Source organism: Budorcas taxicolor, chromosome 25, assembly GCF_023091745.1.
Source record: "Budorcas taxicolor isolate Tak-1 chromosome 25, Takin1.1, whole genome shotgun sequence".
In the NCBI taxonomy this organism is placed as follows: Eukaryota; Metazoa; Chordata; class Mammalia; order Artiodactyla; family Bovidae; genus Budorcas; species Budorcas taxicolor.
Genome location: NC_068934.1, coordinates 28,510,795 through 28,531,943, shown reverse-complemented (window position 1 = coordinate 28,531,943; position 21,149 = coordinate 28,510,795). Strand labels below are relative to the sequence as shown.

The 21,149-nt window shown below is 48.9% G+C and overlaps 2 protein-coding genes across 5 annotated transcripts in view; both read left to right on the top strand.

Annotated features, from left to right (window-relative positions):
- MSANTD2 (Myb/SANT DNA binding domain containing 2) overlaps positions 1-7,154 on the top strand; it is a 30,307-nt gene extending 23,153 nt beyond the window's left edge. For both annotated transcript variants that reach the window (XM_052662180.1, XM_052662181.1), the window contains exons 3-4: positions 1,574-1,634; positions 5,653-7,154. In XM_052662180.1, the coding sequence (XP_052518140.1) occupies positions 1,574-1,634; positions 5,653-6,505 (914 nt within the window). In that variant the 3' untranslated portion in view covers positions 6,506-7,154. The remainder of the gene's footprint in view (positions 1-1,573; positions 1,635-5,652) is intronic.
- Positions 7,155-11,878: 4,724 nt separating this feature from the next.
- On the top strand, positions 11,879-20,520 carry ESAM (endothelial cell adhesion molecule). Of its 3 annotated transcripts, XM_052661936.1 has the most exons (8): positions 11,879-12,091; positions 15,562-15,758; positions 17,038-17,239; positions 17,401-17,556; positions 18,941-19,063; positions 19,353-19,479; positions 19,683-19,810; positions 20,050-20,202. In XM_052661936.1, exons 1-8 carry the CDS (start codon positions 12,022-12,024, stop codon positions 20,076-20,078), a joined length of 1,032 nt encoding a protein of 343 aa, XP_052517896.1. In that variant the 5' UTR covers positions 11,879-12,021; the 3' UTR covers positions 20,079-20,202. The 3 variants fall into 3 exon arrangements, with proteins under 3 accessions (XP_052517896.1, XP_052517894.1, XP_052517895.1); XM_052661934.1 differs by lacking the exon at positions 19,683-19,810 and having other exon boundaries at positions 20,050-20,520; XM_052661935.1 differs by having other exon boundaries at positions 19,683-20,182.
- The last annotated feature ends 629 nt before the right edge of the window (positions 20,521-21,149 follow it).

The window sequence follows — 21,149 nt, the reverse complement described above, 5'->3', positions numbered from 1 at the left end:
TTAGCCTTAAACTGCCCGCTGGGGCTTGGTGCCTTGAGTTCCACAAAGTCCCTAAAGACACACAAGAATTCTTAATTCTGGGCTGCACAGGGAAGCTCAGTGACAGGCTATGCAGTTAAAAATATCCTGCACCTCTTTGTTCTAAGGTGACTGCTAAGAGTATTGACTCCTGGCTCAACTCCCGGTATAGATATAACTGTCATTTCCTTCTTTTATCCCCAAAACTTTCCCCTACCCCTGTTTGTAATTTGCCAAAGGTCCCTTTCCAGGCTTCAGTCTAAACCATAAATGAAGGAAAGCCTTGGTTTGAAAGGAGCTGATAATTGAACTTCATCAGGGATCATACTCCTTCCGACTTCATAAAGGCTCCCATCCCAACAATAGCTGGAATGATTTATTCACTATCTTTACATTAAAAATGGAAAATAGAACTCCTGGCCATGAAATGTAAATTTGTATGGACTAATTAAGAGGGTGTGTGTGTGTATATGTGTGTGTGTATATATATATATATATATATATATATATATATATGTAGTGGGGTTGTTTTGTTTTTTGCAGTAAATGTTCTGGTTTTAGTTTTCATAATTTGCCAGTACTAATCAAGTGTCTGCTGCAGGCTTTGTACATTCATAGCAAGTTGTGTAATGAGTGCTCACTTGTAAGTGAGTGTTCTTACTCTCTAGTGAAGCACTCGGGCAGCCCCCAGGAAGGATAAGTAGAATTGGCTCTATAAATGTGCCTCCCCAGCTTAAGTCAAAAGTCCACGGGCACTGTTTTACAGATCCTCCTATGACAAAGAAATGCTAATTCAAAAGAAAAAGGATTAAATACTAATATTGAGTTGGCCAAAACATGCATTTGGATTATTTCATAAAATGGTGTGGAAAACCTGAAAGAACTTTTTGGCCAACCCACTATTTCTTTCAAATGCTGTTCCTAAAAAAAAAAAAAATCTTAAAATATTGAAAGAGAGAAGGAGCAAAGAAAGTGGTTATAAAACCGTAAGACTGACACTATGTAAGAGAATTGATTACTGGAAGGAAAAGGCAGATGCTAAGTGATCACTGCCTCTTAATTTCAAAACAGTTCTAAGGTCTAAATTACTTTGGCATCCTATAACTCTGGTTTTGCTGGAGAGAGTTAAGCCACCCAAACCTTTGGGACAAAAATAACATGTAGAGCATATTGATCCTGATATTGGGCTGGGGGCGAATAATTGCTCTATAAAACCTACATAGAAAATCTAAATAAAACAAAATTATTTTCATTCTCATTCCTTTAAAAATCATGTTTGCCATGAAATTAAGCTTTAAGCTCCTAGCTAGAAATCCACTAGTGACCTTGAAGAACTTTATACTCACAGAGCTGGTTTCTGATCTTGTATATAAATATATGCATCTCATTATATATGAGTTACATTATAAATCTGGCATTGGACCATGTTTGACACTAGAATTAAGTTCTCGCATTGGAAAGTATGGAACAAGCAGTAAACTTACAGCTACTCATCTACATAAATACATGTCACCACTTAGGGAAATATAATGTTTGCAAACCCTCTGTTTTTCAGATGAAATACCTGTCACAAAGAGAACATTAAAAATAAAACAAGAGTCTTCTGAAGAAGCACAGTAAGTAGATGTTCCCCCTTTCTAAAAAGTGTAAATACCTAAGTTTAATGACAAAAGTCTTGCTGTAATTAGACGTGCTATGGAAGTTAGGGGTTTCTCTGGTGGCTCAGACAGTAAAGAACCTGCCATGCCACTGAGGGAGCATGTCTCGTTGTTCTTCATCTTCTTAGCCTAAGTTTTCCAGTGGCTAATCCAAAAATGCGGAGAATTTTTTATATGACAAGAGATAGATACATGAAAATAAGTGTGTCTGTGGTATTTGTGTGGATATGGCATTTGGATGTTTAAATATGACACAGAGATGAAGTGCAGGGCCCAGAGATTGTCTGGGGTTACGTGAAATGATAGGAGGGCCAGAGGAACACTTAAATTATAGCTGTCCCCAACCTTTTTGGCACCAGGGACCAGTCTTGTGGAAGACAGTTTTTCCACTGACCAGGATGTATGGGATGGTTTTGGGATGATTCAAGCACATTACATTTATTGTGCACTTTATTTCTACTATTATTACATCAGCTCCACCTCACATCATCAGGCATTAGCTCCCAGAAGTTAGGGACCCCAGGTTATAATATTCCAGTTTGGGAATCAGAAAGTAAATTCTTAGGAACTACAGGGCAGGCCAACTAATGTAACTGGAGATGAACTCAAGCTTCACAGAATTGGTGTCACCAGTCTCAGACCCCCCTGAACTTTTCCTAGTTGGAACTTCAGAAATACAGCAGACAGTTCTCAGGAACTGTTTAAATAGCTGGGTCTAGTTCTTGCTGTGTTCCACAGCTGTCAAAAGCTGGTCTGAGGCTTAAGCCCAGGGAACTTCCAGGCTGAGATCAGATCAGTGGGGCAGGAAACTGGCAGACTCTGCAGAAATGTCCAGCATGGCTGTTTCTCCAGGATTCAGCCCATAGGGTGAGTGGGTCCTAAGAGGCGACTCATTTCCCAGTGTACCAGTTTCCTAAGAACTGTTCCTTATTGCTGACTTAGGGCTGTGACAGTGCCAAATATGACAACTTCATTTGGGCACTGGATTTTTTCACTCTCCAGTTCTGGTGGAATTCCCCTGAACTAACTGATACATTCTTTTACACCAGTCAATTATACCATCCTTCACCCATGAAGAAGAGTCACCCCTTATTTATCAAATACCTACTGTATGTCAGGCATTGGGATACGGCAGTGAACAGAACAGACAAAAGTCTCTGGCCTCCATCCCACCTCCTTAGCCCAGTCTTTGTTGAGATCAGGACAATATTTTAAGAGAGGACAAGGAAGAATGGTAGCGTTGAACAGGGATTTCTTTTTTACAGCATCGACCCATGCAGAAATATGGTCCTCTATCTTAGCCTCACAGACACCACATCCTCAACATTAGCAAAGTGACCGAGTGCCTTTGTGCACTCTGAGAAGAGGAACAGTCCCCAGAAATGCAGTGATTTCATCTGCATGGCCACCAAAGTACTTGAGTAGCTTTCTAGACAAACTGAAGTGCAGAGGGTGAGTCCAGGACAGTAACTGGACCAAGAAAACTGATAACAAAACATTCACTCTTTGTCATCTTGGAAAGAAAGTAAAGGAAAGTAAGAGAGAATGGCTATGTGGAAGATCCCCTAGTTTGTTCCAAAAGCTCTTCTAGAAGATTCGAGAGTTTAAGAGGAAAGTGTACAGTCTGTCTTCTACCAAGAAGCTGTTCACAAACCACCATTACCCCCTCTTTTCTTGCCTGCTTTTGATTATATGTGAATGTGGTAGTTGAGTATTTTTGTGATTGATGTAGAGTGTGATTATTTGCTGCCAAGTTACCCTTTAACAAACTTCAGTCTTCCGATATCAGAGTTGTGCCCTGAGAAACAAATATCCTCATATCTGTATAAGTCATTATGAGTGTCAGTTGGAATTACTTGAATTAAGCAGCATTTGAAACAAGAATTTCCCTGCACTTTGTCTTATTCTGTTAACTGTCCAAATCAAAATTGAAATAATTTTCATGCTTTGGCTTCCCTTTATAAAAATACATTTTAGGACGATCTCAATTCATTATCTGGAATTTTTCTCTCTTAAAACGGAAGCTTAGTAATGGGGCTTTTCCATCTGAATTTTCAGATCTTAATTCTGTGCTAAACTGTTTTTTTAAATTTGGGAGTAGTAATGTATTTTAGACAAATAGAGGAAAATACCCTTTTCTCATGTTTTTGAATCAGATCAGTTCAGTTGCTCAGTCGTGTCCAACTCCTTGCGACCCCCATGGACTGCAGCACACTAGGCTTCCCTGTCCATCACTAGCTCCCGGAGCTTACTCAAACTCATGTCCATTGCGTCAGTGATGCCATCTAACCATCTCATCCTCTGTCATCCCCTTCTCCTCCTCCCTTCAATCTTTCCCAGCATCAGGGTCTTTTCCGATGAGCTGGTTCTTCATGTCAGGTGGCCAGAGTATTGGAGTTTCACCTTCAGCATCAGTCCTTCCAATGAACACCCAGGACTGATCTCCTTTAGGATGGACTGGTTGGATCTCCTTGCAGTCCAAGGGACTCTCAAGAGTCTTCTCCAACACCACAGTTCAAAAGCATCAATTCTTCAGTGCTTAGCTTTCTTTATAGTCCAACTCTCACATCCATACATGACTGCTGGAAAAACCATAGCTTTGACTAGATGGACCTTTGTTGGTAATGTAATGTCTCTGCTGTTTAATATGCTGTCTAGGTTGGTCATAGCTTTTCTTTCAAGCAGCAAGTGTCTTTTAATTTCATGGCTGCAGTCACCGTCTGCAGTGATTTTGGAGACCAAAAAAATAAAGTCTGCCACTGTTTCTACTGTTTCTCCATCTATTTGCCATGAAGTGATGGGACCAGATGCCATGATCTTAGTTTTCTGAATGTTGAGTTTTAAGCCAACTTTTTCACTCTCCTCTTTCACTTTCATCAAGAGGCTCTTTAGTTCTTCTTCACTTTCTGCCATAAGGGTGGTGTCATCTGCATATCTGAGATTATTGGTATTTCTCCCAGAAATCTTAATTCCAGCTTGCGCTTCATCCAGCCCAGCGTTTCTCATGATGTACTCTGCATATAAGTTAAATAAGCAGGGTGATAATATGCAGCCTTGACGTACTCCTTTCCCTATTTGGAATCAGTCTGTTGTTCCATGTCCAGTTCTAACTGTTGCTTCTTGACCTGCATACAGATTTCTCAGGAGGCAGCTCAGGTGGTCTGGTGTTTCCATCCCTTGAAGAATTTTCTACAGTTTGTTGTGACGCACACGGTCAAAGGCTTTGGCATAGTCAATAATGCAAATGTAGATGTTTTTCTGGAACTCTCTTGCTTTTTTGATGATCCAGTGGATGTTGGCAATTTGATCTGTGGTTCCTCTGGCTTTTCTAAATCCAGCTTGAACATCGGAAGTTCATGGTTCACATACTGCTGAAGCCTGGTTTGGAAAATTCAGATCAATAGTCGTAATCAATTTCATGTTTTCCTATGGCCAGCATGTATGGGTCGGACTTCCTTAACTTCCAGAATTTCCGAGTTAGAAATTAATCTGTTCATTCTTTTAAGTGATTCTGTTTACCTTTCTGAATGCAGCATTCTTCACCTACTTTTGATAGGTCCGAAGGCCATCATATGCACTATTATATACACACACACATTATTCTTGAGTTTCTGAAATCCTAGGGTCTTATGTGTCAATAGTTACTAAGTGTAATACAACTAGACTATGGAATAATGGAAAGCAGTTTATCACTGGTTCTAGAAACTTCATCGGGGTAAGCATGTCTCAGATTTTAATACTATGATTATCTGGACTTGCACAGTCCAATATGGTAGCCACTAGCCATCTGTGGTGATTTAAATGTAATTTTTAGCTAATTAAGAACTTAATACCTCACTCACAGTAGCCACATTTCCGTGCAATGGCTAACATACTGGACAGCACAGACATAGAACATTTCCACCATTGCAGAAAGTTCTGTTGGACAGTGCTCATCTAGACACCTGAGGAATCTGACTTTTATCTCTCTTTCTAGGAAAAGAGACATCATGCAGAATATTGTACAAATTTTGGAATCAGTACAGTTGAAATGGGAACTGTTTCAGAGCTGGACAGACTTTTCAAGGCTTCACCTTTCTAATAAACTGGCCATTTTTGGAATCGGTTACAACACCCGTTGGAAAGAGGACATCCGTTACCATTACGCTGAGATCAGCTCCCAGGTGCCCCTTGGCAAGCGACTCCGGGAATACTTCAATTCTGAGAAGCCCGAGGGCCGGATCATCATGACCCGGGTGCAGAAAATGAACTGGAAGAATGTATACTACAAATTTCTGGAGATCACTATCAGCGAAGCTAGGTGCCTGGAGCTGCACATGGAAATTGACTGGATCCCCATTGCCCACTCCAAACCAACTGGTGGGAATGTGGTTCAGTATTTATTGCCAGGAGGCATTCCCAAAAGCCCGGGTCTCTATGCCATTGGCTACGAGGAGTGTATTGAGAGGCCTCCCTCCCCCCATGTGGAGCGACATACCCTGGACCCTGGAAAGGAGGGCCGGGTTGACTTGGAAACCCTTTCAGCACAAGCCTCACTGCAGGTGGAGATAGAACCCACTCGAATTATCTATTGCTACCTCGGAATCGCTGAGGTCAGGACTCTGCAGCAATGCTTGTTTTTACATTTCCAAGCAAATACCAAAACCTTCAGCAAGGATTGGGTTGGTATAAATGGGTTTTTGTCTCAGAACTGTATTGTGGATCCCGGTGTGTCCCCCAAATCCATCTACATCAAATTTGTAGAAGTTGAGAGGGATTTTCTTTCTGCTGGCTCGTTAGTTGAGTGCCTGGAAAAAGCCATCGGGTACCCCTTAAAATATAACAACTGAATGTCATCCTTCATAAGGATCTGGGCTCTTACCTCTCTCTTCTCTACCCCTGTCCCGTGACCCAGACTGTCCCTGATCCAGATGCTGCCATCGACTCTTCATGGAAACTCTTTCCACGATCGGGCCAGTACAACTAAAAAACCATAGTAGACCTTGGGCAGAGAACACAGACCTCACCTGAAAAATGCTCATTTTGAGCAAACAAGCTACACAGCAGACTTGCGTGGTGGGTCAGCTGTTTCTTTTTTAAAAACAACAAAAAAACAATTTTTAAATGAATTTTAGAGCCCTAATGTAAACAAATGTAGGTACATTCCATATTGGACAAAACTTATACTTTGAGTTTCATATGAAATTGAAAAATTGTATTTTTTTCACGATGTTTCATTTTTACACATCTCTATGTCTCTATATAAGTATTATTTACAACCTTGAATAAATAAGCAATAGATAATGGCAAGTAAAATCTTGAGTCACAGTGAATAAGACTGTTTTTCAATATTACCCTTTAGCTACTATTGTATATAATTTAGAGTTTCACTTTTTTTCACCAACCAAGTGTTTTGCTATTCCCAATCAGTGTTGCCTGCAAAGCCCTCTGTTTCTGTGATGTACCAACTTTTGGTTGTGTTACCATTTAAAACTTAAAAAAAAAAAAAAAATTAAAGGAATTCCTGGCCTCTTGGCGTTGTAGTAGTGGAGCTTTTTGTAGCGGAGTGTGGTCTCACTGGCAGTGGGACTGTTCTCTGACTTTACTGCAAGGGATGAACAAAACAGAGCAGGGTAGTGGCTTCACTTCTTTACTCATCTTCACTCTCTACACCCCACTGGCCAATGTCATTATCCGTTTTCAGAGCCCCAAAGGTCACTGGGACATTTCATTTTGTGCTACTTTTTAAAAAGCTACAAAAGGATATTCCTTTTGGCCCTCGGTACATCATATTTGCAAGAGACTTTCATTCCTCATCTTTATACTGAGTAATTGGGGGCAGCTGTCTCAAGAGCACGGGTGGAGGACTGACATCGTACTGCCTAGAAAAGGAGAGAAGGTCTAAGAGAAACGCCCAAACAAAGATTTTAAGCGGTCCGTAGGATAGGAAATGGTAAAGTGTCGATTCATTAGGAGGGTGGCTATCATGTTCAGATCTTTCAGAGATGTCTGTGCACTCCACATAGAGGTTAGTACTCAGCTAAGAACTAGCTTACCAGTAGTGTTGTGAAGGGATACTTTAGTCTCTAGGCAGGGATTTGTTAGATTTATTTACCTTTAATGAGTCCCCCAACATCTCTCAGGTTTTCTACTTTAAGTGGTCTACATGTCCAAGTAGTAGCTATAATTCTCCCCATTTTTCTTGAAGATAAAATTGCATATTGATTAAAAAAAAAGTTTCTTTCTTGTAGCCTGAGTGGCCTTATATCAGTAATTTTTCTCATTCTGGTTGTGAAACTTGCTCAGTCGTGTCCAAGTCTTTGTGACCCCTATTGGCTATACAGACCATGGAATTCTCCTGGCCAGAATACTGGAGTAGGTAGCCGTTCCTTTCTCCAGGGGATTTGTCCAACCCAGGGATCAAACCCAGGTCTCCCACATTGCAGGTGTATTCTTTACCAACTGAGCCACCTGGGAAGCCCTCATTCTGGTTGGTCAGTGCTTATTTATTTGTCTAATGAGAGCTTATGATCAATGAGATGACTCTTATTAATGTCATTTGAGGCTAGCTTTATGGAGTTGACTGTTTCCTGACATGAGATGCTAAAGTGGGTGCTAGTTCAGAGAGTGCATAAATAGTCTGGAATGTTTGACTGCAGCACGTCTTGCCGGGCACAGGCTGTAGGAATGGGCCTTAGGAAATTCTCATGAGTTAGCTCTTCTTTGGAACTTGGAATTGTTATCCTGAAGACCAAGGCTACATTGACCATTTTGAAGCAATGATCTCATAATATCAGTGCCAAGTGCTGCAGGAAAAAGCGTTATTGCCAGGAGTAGTACATGGCATTCCCCAAACTGCCACTGGTCAACCCTAAAACTAACACATTTTCTCCCCATCCCAATTCTCACTGCTGTTGGTTACTTAGCAGGGGCAGAACATTTGGGAACATTTAGAGAGGATGTTTGAGATCTACCTACTGTTACTGAGAACAGGGCACTGCTAGACAACTATGAGCAGTATGGAGAATATGGCAAAGACTGATCGTGTTTGTGTTTTCACCATGTGGCTTGGGATGGATGAGGAGTCGGGGCAAGAGGACAAAGCTGAGCATTGGGAAATGGAGACTTGAAAGTACCTTGCTGATTCTGAATATCTATTCTTTTTGGCTGGAACAATCCAGAAAAAGGGACAGCCGGGTGTCACATAACTGAGTTTTCCTAAAAACAAAAAGTGGACTATTTAGACCTTAATGAAGCCTTATAACTGATTCCAGGGGAATGGAGACACTACATTCAAATATAAAAATCAGCATTAAAAATAAAGTACTGTAGAGACTTTCCAGGTTGTCCAGGGTTTAAGACTTTGTCTTCCAATGCAGGGGATGTGGGTTTGATCCTTGGTGGGGGAGCTAAGGTCTCACATGCCTTGGGGCCAAAAAACAAAATAGAAGCAATACTGTAACAAATTCAATAAAGACAAAATGGTCCACATAAAAAAAAAATCTTAAAATACTGTAGGGGTAAAAGATGATGTATGACTGGGAGAAACACTGCTGCTGCTACTGCTGCTGCTAAGTCGCTTCGGTTGTGTCCGACTCCGTGCGACCTCGTAGATGGCAGCCCATCAGGCTCCCCCGTCCCGGGGATTCTCCAGGCAAGAACGCTAGAGTGGGTTGCCGTTTCCTTCTCCAACGCATGAAAGTGAAAAGTGAAAGTGAAGTTGCTCAGTTGTGTCCAACTCTTCACGACCCCATGGATTGCAGCCTACCAGGCTCCTCCATCCATGGGATTTTCAAGGCAAGAGTACTGGAGTGGAGTGCCATCGCCTTCTCTGGGGAGATACACTAGTGAACTGCAAATCTCTTTAACATACAAACTTAGCTCGTGCAGATAACCTGTTGTGCAAGCAGCTCCCAGATCACTCAGATCATCTACTATTCCCGTTTTACACAAGGGTAAAGAGAAATGTTCACCCCAAATTACTGCATCTCAGCAAAAACCTTCAGGAAGTAATAGAACTGCTCTGCTAACTTCTGCACTTGACCCCCTCAGGGTCAGCAGGAAAAAAAAGAAGTGGTTGGAACAGGAGATAGTTTAGAAAATTCTTCTGTTGGGTGAGAACAGTGAAAGAGTCCTGAAAGCGCTGTTTCTGTGTCACTTGGAGAGAGTCGCTGCCTACGAATCTTTATTTGTATTTTTACCTCTTTTTTTCCCTTAAACTTTTAATTGAAATAATTTGAGATTTATAAAATACTGTAAAAACAGTACAAAGTATTCCCCTATATATTCACTTGTTCCTATAATATTAATATTCTTGCCTGCAACAATGATTACCGTGGTGGTTACCAGACAAGTAATATTTGTGTCTTTACTTCTGATGTAAATTACTTGGGGTGCAAATTCTGAATAGTTAGCTACTGAGAGTGAATGTTGAGGTTCTGCGTTAGGTAGCACTTGATCACAGCCTGTAATCAGATGCTTTAGTGCACCTGAGACAACCAAGAGCTCACTGCTGCTCTTAGAAGGGGTAACCTATCCTGACCTGGAAGCAAAGGAGGGATGCTTATAAAAGGTGCTTTGCAATGAAGACTAAAGTTAAAAAAATGACTGTGATAGACTAGAAAAACCCAACCAACAGCACCCCACCACACACACACACACACACACAACGTGGTCGACAGTTTCAAGCCTGTAGCCCTGCATAAAGGTATGAGACCAGCAGTTACCTATTACCACTCCCTTTGCAGTCACTAAGCTGCCGAGCACTAGATTCCAGGGATTGCATGAGCAGTCTAGTGTGTGCATGGCCGCTTCTCAACGCCACTGCATGGCAGGTATTTAAAGAGCAGTCACGCAGGTCATATTAGGAAGAAGGAGCTGAGAGGGTCAGTGGGGCACCGTGTATTCAAAACAAAACCTTGGAGAGCGCTGGCTCAAAGACCACACTGAGAACCATGTGGAGTAAATGGAATCCAGGAGACCTGGCATCTTTTCTGCCCAGTCGACTATCACCTGGAGCAGGCAGCGCCAGGGATTCGTTGTTATGGTTTCTGTCCTCGGTGACCTTGACTCGGTGGTTGAGCTGTGCCGGGACGTTTGAAGCATCTTTATTTTGGCTGTCCGACAGAACAGGTGTGCGCCCTTCTCTAAGAGAACTGCGGCCGCCAGAGGGTGCAGAGGAGCTTTTGACCGACCGGCGTGGGGAGGTGGGGGCGGGGTGGGGTGGGGGAGGGACGGTTAAATTAAATTTCACTAGAACATGATCTAGTCCGGGGAATTAAAAGATCAGAACGCGCCGGGGGCGGGATGGGAGGCAGCGAAGACATGGGCAGAAATAAACCGAGGGACTCAGTCCAGTCTACCTTCCCGCAGCTGCCTTCTCCTCCCCGGTCTGCCTAAGGCTTTTCAGAATTGAGAGGGGGAACCTGGCTCCTTTCTCCTGTTTCCCGCTCAGAACCTGGGGTTCCTTGCGCCAATCGTTTCCCTGCTTGGGTTTGCGGCACAAGCTCCGAGTGACCCTCGGGTCTGCCTTTTAGGGAGGCTCGGGGAACCTGCGGAGAGGTCCGATCTCCGCCCGCAGCTCCTCGCATCCTGCCCCGCAGCCTAGGGATCCCGCGGCACCTGCAGGGATCGGCCGGGGCGGCCGCGGCCGCATCCTTTTGCTGTTCTCCCGGCCGGATCCCGCGGCCAGCCCGCCGCTGGCCTTGGAAAATTGGTCGTTTCGGGCAGCAGAACCGGGCCCGCGTGGCCGGCACTCTGGCCCCTTCCTGCCGCCCCGACCCCCACACTGCGAGCCCCAGTGGCCCAGGGGACACGCGGCTGAGGACGCTGTACCCGCAAGCTCCCCCAGTCGGTTAATGGGGCGGGACCCCCGGACGCTTAGGGTGGCCCCTGGACGTCGGACAATCCCCAAACCTCCCTTACTTCCTGACCCTCCTTCCTAGCCCATGCAGCGGACGAGGAAGGGTATGGCGTGGTCTGAGAGGTCAGGACCCTCTCCTCTGCCCTGGACCTCCGCCGGCTGCGAGCGCCCCACGACTCACCCGACCCCACCCTGCGTCCTGACTGGGTGGAGGCCGCGGGATCCGGCCGTCGGAGCGCGAGGATCGCCCCCCTGCTGCGGGTCACCCTGGAGCCCCGCCCGGGAGGACGGCGACCTCTCCGCCCCCTCGAGTGCCCCGCCCCCCAGTCCCCGGCGGTCCCCACCCCGCCACCAGCACACACTTGCAGAGACTCTGGCCAGAGCCGCCCTTAGTATCAGTGGCCCGATTCCCACGTCCGCTCCAGCTGCCGGGCAGCCTGAACACCTGTCGGTCGGTGTGTCCCCGAGCCGGCGCCCCTGACTCCGTCGGGGCCAGGGAAGGCCATGATTTCCTTGCCCGGGTCTCCTGCGACCAGCTTGCTGCGGGTTTTGTTCCTGGGGCTGACTACTCTCGGTGAGTGAAAGCCTGGACCTGGAGAGGACATGAGATGGGAGATGGGGTGAATCCCACCCTAAGGGGGTGGTTTGGGGCGCTGATGAGGAGCTGGGTGGGACAGGATCCGGACTCTGGCTCTTTCCCTCCCAGCACTTATACTTTCCCCTAGGTTGGGTGTCACTGGTTGGTGCTGATTTCTGTTGCCTGTGTTGGGGAACAGCCACCACTTTGGGCGCAGTATGTTTGTGGCAGGAGAGACCGTTTGTTGGAAACATTCCTCACCCTCACTCCCCACCTCCACCGGGCAGAGCCAGATGAGCTGAGCTGCTAGAGGAGACACAGGCTAAAGAGCTTAAGGACTTAACTCCAGCCCCCCTCCCAGCCCCCTGCCCCACACACAAGCTGATGTGCAAGAGCCCCTGGGGAATTCCCTGGTACCCCAGCTTGACTCACGCACTGACTTCACCTCAATTCCCAAGCCTGGATCCTCCCTCTGGCCCCCTCCTTCTGCTTCCTGCCCTGGGAATCAAGGGAGGTGCCCCCAAAGCTTGACCGTGAGGTCATGTAGGACACAGGAAGTGGAGGAGGGGTTCGAATGCCTAGAGGAGCAGAATTGTGACAGCGCCCCCCCCCAAGAGGTCCATCACCCCTCGTTGGTTCCCTGAGCCAAAGGAACAAAGGAAATAGAGAGGAGGGCCTCAGAGAGTCAGAGAGGAAGGCCACCTCCTTGGGGCAAGTGCTTGAGGCCTGTGTGAAGGCCTCCAGGAGCACCCAGAAGCTGGGGTGGCCCGGTCCAACATCTGGGAGAAAAGGACCCACAGGAAAGAAGCTCATTATAAACCATTTCACATGCTGCCTCCCAGGCTTTCTTGCTGTCTTTCAAGGATCCCGAATGAGGGTGAAGGGTGGGTTTGTCCGGCTCAGCTTTAACTCCTCATTTCTCTCAGGCTGGAAGTCTCCAGGGCAAATAAGGCTTGGAAAGAACTGTAGTGATGGAGACTGAGATGGAGACCATCAAAATCTCACCCGGGTACTCTTTAGCCCAATCTGTGCTGCAAGGGTGTCAGGGCAGGAAGTATTAGGGTCCCCAGACAAAGTGGGGCTCAAGACCAGACTGCCAGCCCCTCTAGGCTTGGTGGCCTGCTGTAGGATCCCTCCACTTCTCAGTGCCCCCTTTCCCAACTCAACTGTCTCTTTTCCTGCATTCTATCCTCAATTTCCCCATCCCCCTTCCTGCTGGGGATCTCTGAAGCAAGGCAGAAAAATTCAAGTCAGTGTCCAGGGCGTCATCTGATCATCTGTGTCTCTCCTGCAACTCATCCTCTTTCTGTCCGAGCTCTGATAACTCTGAGCCTCAGTTTTTGCACTGAAGGTCCAGGCTTCAGCATCCCTACCTCTCCCCAGCCCCCCCACCCCACCCCCGCTGGGGATTGCCAAACTCTGGCTGGCCACTTGAGGGTTAAATGGTCCTCTGGATGGTCAGCACTTTGGGAGATACCGGCTCCACTGGGCTCTGCCCGACCGGGTTCTACCCAGAGGCCCTTATGCTCCCTCGCGGCTCAGCGATGCTGCCCCTGGGGCGTGAGAAGCCCGCGGGGGGAGTTTCTCAGAGAAAGAGGGAAACTAAAAATAGTAGCCCTGGGGAACCAGCCCAGAGCCCATTTTCGCTCTCCTTCGCTCTTGCCTGCTCCACAAGTTGGTCTGGAGAGGCCCAGAAGGGTCCCTTCCCTGCCCTGGGTTCCTTCACTCAGATCCGCCCGCCCCTCTTTCCTCTCCCTGTGGCACCTGGGAGCAAAAAGGGCTGAAGAATTGAGAGGGTTCTGGTCCGGGGGACACCCAGGATCAGAGCAGTGAGGCCTGGGGCCCTCTCCAGCTCCTAGCTGACCTGTGTCCAGGCCCCAGTGTGTCCAACTTACTACTTACTGACTTACCCTGCCCCCTTCCCCTTTGTAAAGTGACATTATAAATGCAGGACCTGAGCGAGGGGCGCCTAGGGCGAGGCGGCTCACTCTTCTCCTGGGACCCCGGCAGGTTTCCGGCGGGAACTGTGTCTGGCCACTGGGAGTGAGCTGCAGGAAGGCCCGGCTAGGGCCTGCGTCCCCCGTAGGCCTCTCTGGTGTCCCGGCCAGCCCGGTCGGTCCTCAGCCGGCGGCAGGCTCCTTGAGTCGGAGGTTGTTTTCGCCTGCAGCGCCTCCGGTCCAGCGGCGCCCTCTGCATTGTCTCCTGGCTTATCACCGGGCACAAGTTTCCTGCTCAGCCCTCAGGGACCCTGCCAGGAAATGGGGAGGGGGGTGCTAAGAAGGCCAAGGAATTGGGGTGAGGGTTCTGTAAAGACGCGCAACCAGGAAGCGGAAGGGGTGGCGCGCATCCTGGCCGGATCCGCTCCTGGGCCCTCAGAGGCCTTCAGCCGGCCTCTAGGAGGGTGGACAGCCCGGCCTGTGCGCCACCTCTGTCCGCTCGGCGGCCCCCTGACCACCAAGCAGAGGTGGAATCTCAGACTCCAGTGCAGACTGTTGAGGCCGAGGACTCAAAAGCTTCAGCAAGAGCCGGTCAAGGTCCAGAGCCACCAGCATCCTCAGGCCTGGCTGCGGACAAGCCCAAGGTTTTTCCCCTAAAGGACTTTTGATTGGGCCTCTCCTCTGCCTCGCCAAAGGGCAGTAAGGAAGTGCCTCTGGACGCCATGAGGCAAGCTCTGATTCGACAGTCCCCTCCCTGAAACCCATACCCCCGGCCACGTCCTGAAGGACAGCCACAGGCAGATGGAAGCTCTGTGCTTGATCAGTTTTGTACCTGATGGTCAGGGGACTTTCCTTCTCCTCCTAGCTCTGCCGAGGTTCCCAGAGACCTCAGAGTATCCCCCCATCTCCCCTGGGCCCCCAAAGGGCCTTTGAGAGGTTTCCTGTGGGGAGCCCACTTGTGGGGACCCAGCAGGAAGTCGTGGAGCCCAGCAGTCACTGGGCCGCACTGGGCACTGGCCGCTCTAGTCTCTCTGGTTCAGAGTAGTTCTGAAGGAGCCGCGGGGTTAATCGGTAAATGATTAACCTTCCCGCTCCCCTCTGCCCATCTGGTGGAGAACTGCAGGAGATGGGAACCCTCTTGATCCTGACCCTGTCTTTCCTTCTTGGCTCATGCCCCGGGGAAATTGCAGGAGCAAGTGGCTTAAGTAGAGTGTAGATTAAAGGTATTAAATCTGCCCTTCCTCTTGGGTGTCTTCCCCTTCTCGTTGGAAATCTGCCCCCTCCACTTGGTGCTCTGAAATCTGTGCCTCTGAATACAAATAAATGTACAGACACGGGTCCTATCCTTGCTACAAGCCAGCGGGGCTGAGGCTGGGGAGAAGATGCCGTGATGGACTCGACCATCGCAGGATCACAGCCCAGCAGGCCCTGGGCAGTCTTGGGAGAGACCCCTGAGAGGTTCGTCCTCTGCTGCCACCGCGCTGGGCAGGGTCCCAGGCTCCGCGCTCACCCTCCTTCTCTCCTCCCCAGCGTCCCCCTCGCGGGCCCAGATGGAGGTGCACGTGTCCACGAGCCTCACGAAGCTACAGGCGGTGGAGGGAGCGGAAGTGGTGCTCCCAGCATGGTACAGCCTGCATGGGGAACTGTCTCCGACCAAGCCCAAGCCTTGGGAGGTGCCCACCGTGATGTGGTTCTTCCTAGAAGGGAAGGATAAGAATATGAGCCAGGTGAGGGAACTTCTGGGCAGGAGGCTAGCTACCTACCAGAGGCGGGTCTGGGGGCTGCGGAGTGGGAGGGGGTTGGGGGAGGGAGGGGAGAGGAGTGGGGGAGTGGATTGGGAAGAGCTGGCGACCATGGGAGGGGTCGCCAGGGATGTCAGGGAAATGCAAGGTCCGTGTCACCAGTTCAGGTTTTGTTTTGATCTTGGAGGCTTCCCCCCAACCCACCCATTTCTCCTTTTCCTAGGGTTCCCTAGAAACCCAGTACTTTGCTGGGTGAGGGGGAAAGTGGGGACTGAGGATACAGGAAACAGGAAGTTTCGGGCAGGTGTCACACAACTTTTAAAAGTTGAGCATCTTCCTGTTTTCACGTTATCTGTCCTTTGGATGTGGTCATAGGCCACAGGTCACAGTAAGCCCACTCCCCAGATGATTATCTGCCCCCGCCCCCCGCTCTCCTTTATAAACTCCTTGAGAGGCAAGGGTGGGTCTCCTCCTACAGTCTCTCACCTGTCCTCCTTTCCTGACATCAGAGGTAGATTTACCCAGAAGCCAGGGAAATGTCATTTTCAGAGCACCTGTTTTACATGGGCTCCCTGCAAAGTCCTAGGAAGAGTGTTGAGGGGGGAGTCATTTGATAAATAGGGGAAGAAAGCATATGAAATATGAAAGCAACTTAGGTTGCAGGAGTGGGGCTGGGATTTATACACTGGAGGGGAGGGTCTTCAAGAAAAAGAAAATTTTATAAGATACTTTTTCTTTTTGGCTCTTCCCCTGCAGCCTGTTTCTTTCATATGTTCTCCCCTTGTTTATATGATCCCCTCCTGGTGGCTCAGATGGTAAAGAACCTGCATGCGATGCAGGAGACTCAGGTTCGATCCCTGGGTCGAGAAGATCCCTTGGAGAAGGGAGAATGTTTACCCACTCCAGGATTCTTGTCTGGAGAAGTCCGTGGACAGAGGAGCCTGACGGGCTACAGTCCAGGGGGTCTCAAAGAGTCGGACATGACTGAGCAACTAACGCACATCCATTTTTACATCTTTCTAAACACCCAAGTGGGAGATGAAGAAACAGCATCCAGGGAAAGAGGACCTGTTCTGATGCAGAGGATTTGGGGCAGTGAGAGGGTGGCTAGGGAGACAGAGGTGGATGGAGAGCTGATACAGGTTAGAGAGGACGGTGCAGGTAAGGGGTATTTGAGGACCCCCAGTTTGGGGGAGGGGGATGAGCTGAGCCCTGGGCACAGAGCAGGCACGTGGTGATGGGGAGGTGTTGTTGCCCCCACCAGGTGTTGACATACATCGGTCAGGTCACAATGAGTGAGCCTCGAGCATCCCTGGTCCACCCCATGCCCTCCCGGAACGTGTCACTGCGGCTGCGGGACCTGCAGGAGAAAGACTCTGGGTCCTACCTCTGTTTTGTGAACTTGCAATATAATCAAGGCACTGTTAAAGGTCAAAGCAGCAAACATTTAGAGCTGGATGTCCTGGGTGAGCAAGAGGCTCCTGTGGGAGGTCGGGCAGGCTTCTCCCCCAAATGACTGAAGGGGAAGGTTGGGGGAGGGACAAACAGAGTGACAGAGGGTCCATGTGTGGGAAGGGGAGCTCTTGGTCCCCTGATAGGAGTTTCTAACCTGTCTCCCCTCTCCCAGTCCCTCCGGCTCCTCCATCCTGCCATCTCCGCGGTGTGGCCCACGTGGGGACCAACGTGACCCTGAGCTGCCAGTCCCCAAGGAGTAAGCCCACTGCCCAGTACCAGTGGGTGCGGTCACCCCCATCCTCCCAGGTTTTTTTTGCACCTGTTTTAGGTGAGGGAATTTCTGAAGACAAATGAGAGTGTGGCTGGGGTAGAGGAATGATGAGGGCCAGACGGACTGGGGGGCAAGGGGCGGCAATGCTGAAAAGCACTGTGGTGGGGGTGGGGGAAGGAGGATGTGGGGAGGGGGCTGAAGAAAGAGGCCTGCCAGGTGCAGACAGGCGCTGAAGACCATGCCACTCAAGGGACGCTGGGGCTGGAGGCTCTGCCATTCACTGCATGTGTGACTTGGTGGCTGTTTCCTCGTCTGTAAAATGGGAGTATCAATAGCCCTGACTTGAGCACACCAGCTGGCTCAGTGGTAAAGAATCTGCTGGCCAACACAGGAGACACAGGAGAATGGGGGCTTGCTCCCTGTCTGGAAGATCCTCTGGAGGACCCACTCCAGCAGTCTTGCCCAGAGAATCCCATGGACAGAGGAGCCTGGCAGGCTACAGTCCATGGGGTTGCAAACAGTCGAGCATGCATGCCTGAATGCCACTATAAAAAACACTTGGACGCCGCTGGAACTTTTTTTTTTCAATTTTGTTAAGATTATTGATGGAACAATTTTAATATTGTATACCAGATGCTTTGGAAGAATTATTCTTAATTTATCAGCTGTGGTAAAGGTATTGCAGTAATGTGGGACAGTATCCTTATGTTTTGGAGTTTCATGCTGAAATGTTCATTTTAAAAGATCTTGAGAAAAAGAGAAAAAATGGAATAAGTGTAGCAAAATGTTAGCAAGTGTGGGTATATGGGTTTTCATTTTGTTCTTCCTTCTACTTTTTATTTGACCATTTTTATAATAAAACTTTTTCATTTTTTTTTTTACATAGAGCTTACATAATAGGTTTGTTGTGAGACTTATATAAATTAGTACATGTAAAGAACTTAGTCTTTGGTGAAGAGTAAGCAGCCAATAAACTTTAACAGTTAGAATCATTAGATTATTTCATACATTCCTTTCAACACCATCAGTTAGGTCATATCACCCCATTTTATAGATGAATAAATTGGGGACCAGAAATAGCAAATAACTTTCTTAAAGTCCCATGGCCTGTTCCGGATGCCACGTTTTCTAATTCCTCGCTCAGTGTTTTTTCTCTCTCACTACTCAGAAATAAAAGTAAAAATCGGGTTTTGGCCTTTCTGGGCATCACTTCCTCTTTAGCCTTCTTTCAGACATCGCTTGGCAACACTGAGTGGTGGAAATGGAAAAGGGTATTGAGCTAGCAGTTTGGCAACTGACCGTCACACCTTTACCTTTCATCAGGGATTCAGATAGCTAAGGCTCCCAGAGAGTCAAACTAGACGTTCCAGACAAAGGGCAGGGTGATTTTTTATGGGAAAGGGGACCGATCCTTGGACTGATGGCCAAATTGTGTCCACAGATGCCATCCACGGGTCTTTAAGCCTCAAAAACCTGTCCACTTCCATGTCTGGAGTGTATGTCTGCAAGGCCCACAATGAGGTGGGCAGTGCCCAGTGCAATGTGACCCTGACTGTGAGCACAGGTCAGTGAGGGGTAAGTGTGGTTAAGGAGATTGATCAGTGGTGGGGTGGGTCAGCAAGAGAGGGGAGGAAAGCTGTCTGCGGAGGCCTCTTGTTGTAACAGGACAAGGTGCTTGTCCTGGTTACATGTTTGTGCAGGTGTTTGGTCAGTGACCACTTCCTGCTCGACAGTCACCTTCCTTTTAACAAAGAGAGAAACTAGGTATGGTGGCAGTGGGGCAGAGGGGCAGCGGGATTGGGAAGGGCCAGAGAATGGCTGAGAGTCCACCTCTGACAGTAAGGTTTTTCCAGGGCCCAGGGCTATGGTGGTTGCCGGAGTTGTCGTGGGCACCATGGTCGGACTGGGGCTGCTGGCAGGACTGGTGCTCTTGTACCAACACCGAGGCAAGGCCCTAGAGGAGCCGGCCAATGATATCAAGTAAGTGTCCCTGGTCTCTGCCAAGAAGAGGGCTCTCCTTGGGGATTCAGGGAGCTCCCATCTAAGGTAGGAATGGGCAGTGGCTGAGACATCACTTTGTGGGCAGATTTTAAGGGAGGAGAGGTGAGAATAAGACAAAGCATATGGAAACTCTCCTCTCCTCCTTCCACCTTCTGACCTCTTATCACTTCTCTGATGACTAGGGAGGACGCCATCGCTCCCCGGACGCTGCCCTGGCCCAAGGGCTCAGACACAATTTCCAAGAATGGGACCCTTTCCTCTGTTACCTCGGCGCGAGCCCTCCGGCCACCCCAGGGCCCTTCCAGGCTTGGTGCATTGACCCCCACACCCAGCCTCTCCAGTCAGGTCCTGCCCTCGCCAAGGCTGCCCAGGACAGAGGGGGCCCACCCTCAGCCAATATCTCCTGGCCCTGGGGGGGTCTCTTCCTCTGCTCTGAGCCGCATGGGTGCTGTCCCCGTGATGGTTCCTGCCCAGAGTCAGGCTGGGTCTCTGGTGTGATGGCCCAGCCACTCGCTGGCTAAGCCATTTGGTTTCTCTCCTTCCTGCAAGGTTCGGACACCCCTGGCACAGAGGCCTGAGATTGGGAGGGTGGCCGCCTTCCAGACTGCTGGTCCTCCACCCTCACCTTTCTGAGGCTCAGTTGAAACCCAAGTTTCCAGGAAGTAGGAGAAGAGGAAGTGGACCTGGGATTAAGAAGCGCTCCCACCCCTGGCTGTCTCTAAGTCTGCAGTGGGATGCTGCTGAAATTGTTACCACTGCCTCCCCCTCAACCCCCAGGCCTGGTGGGGACCACCAGTCAACCAGTCCTCCAGGCCTCCTTGGTCTGTACCCCACCCCACCTAACCTCATCCTTCACTCCCCGCTCCAGCTCCTTGCATTAATATAACCTACCCTGCTGGCTTGGTTGGGTTTTGCTGGGGCAGGGGATAAGGAAGATTTTTTTTTTCAACTAACTTGAAATGCATGGTTTTGTTTGTATTTCGCCAACTTCAATAAAGATATATTGTGTTTGTACGGAAAGTGAGAGTCCAGTCGCCTTTTCAGACTTGGAATTCCCAGGGAGAAGCTGACTCTCGGGATGATGCAAAGAGGATGGTACCCAGACTGTGGACCCAGCAGGGCTTCTGCACACAGCCGACTTGGCTTACTGGCTCAGGATAGCTCTTCTAGAGTCTTTACAAGGGTCGTGTGCTGTCAGGTGGTACTGGAGAGGCACAGAGAACCTGGGGAGCGGGGGTGTGGGGGTGTGGGGTGGGGGGAGGTCCTAACTTCCTTTGAGCAGCAAGAGGATGAAATTGGTGACTTTCTGCTGGAGCTCACAGCTTGGGTGCCTGTGCACTTAATCTGCTTCCTCCTCGAGGGCGGGGCCTGAAGGACCTGACCCCTCCTACCCTCTCCCAGACCACTGAATCCTTCCTGTCCATCCAGCAGTGACCGCCGGTACTGAGGCAGAGCCAGACACAGGATGTGGGGCTGGAGTGTCCACACCAACCCTGCCACACCCTTTCCTACACAGGCCGGGGGCTTCTCTAGACCTCAGTTTCTCTGCCCATGTAATGGTTTGGCTCTGGGGCGGGGGCGGGGTTGTAGTTTCCATGGAGACTCCTGTCTCAGCAAGGGATGCCGAAAGGGCCGAAGAAGGGGTCTCA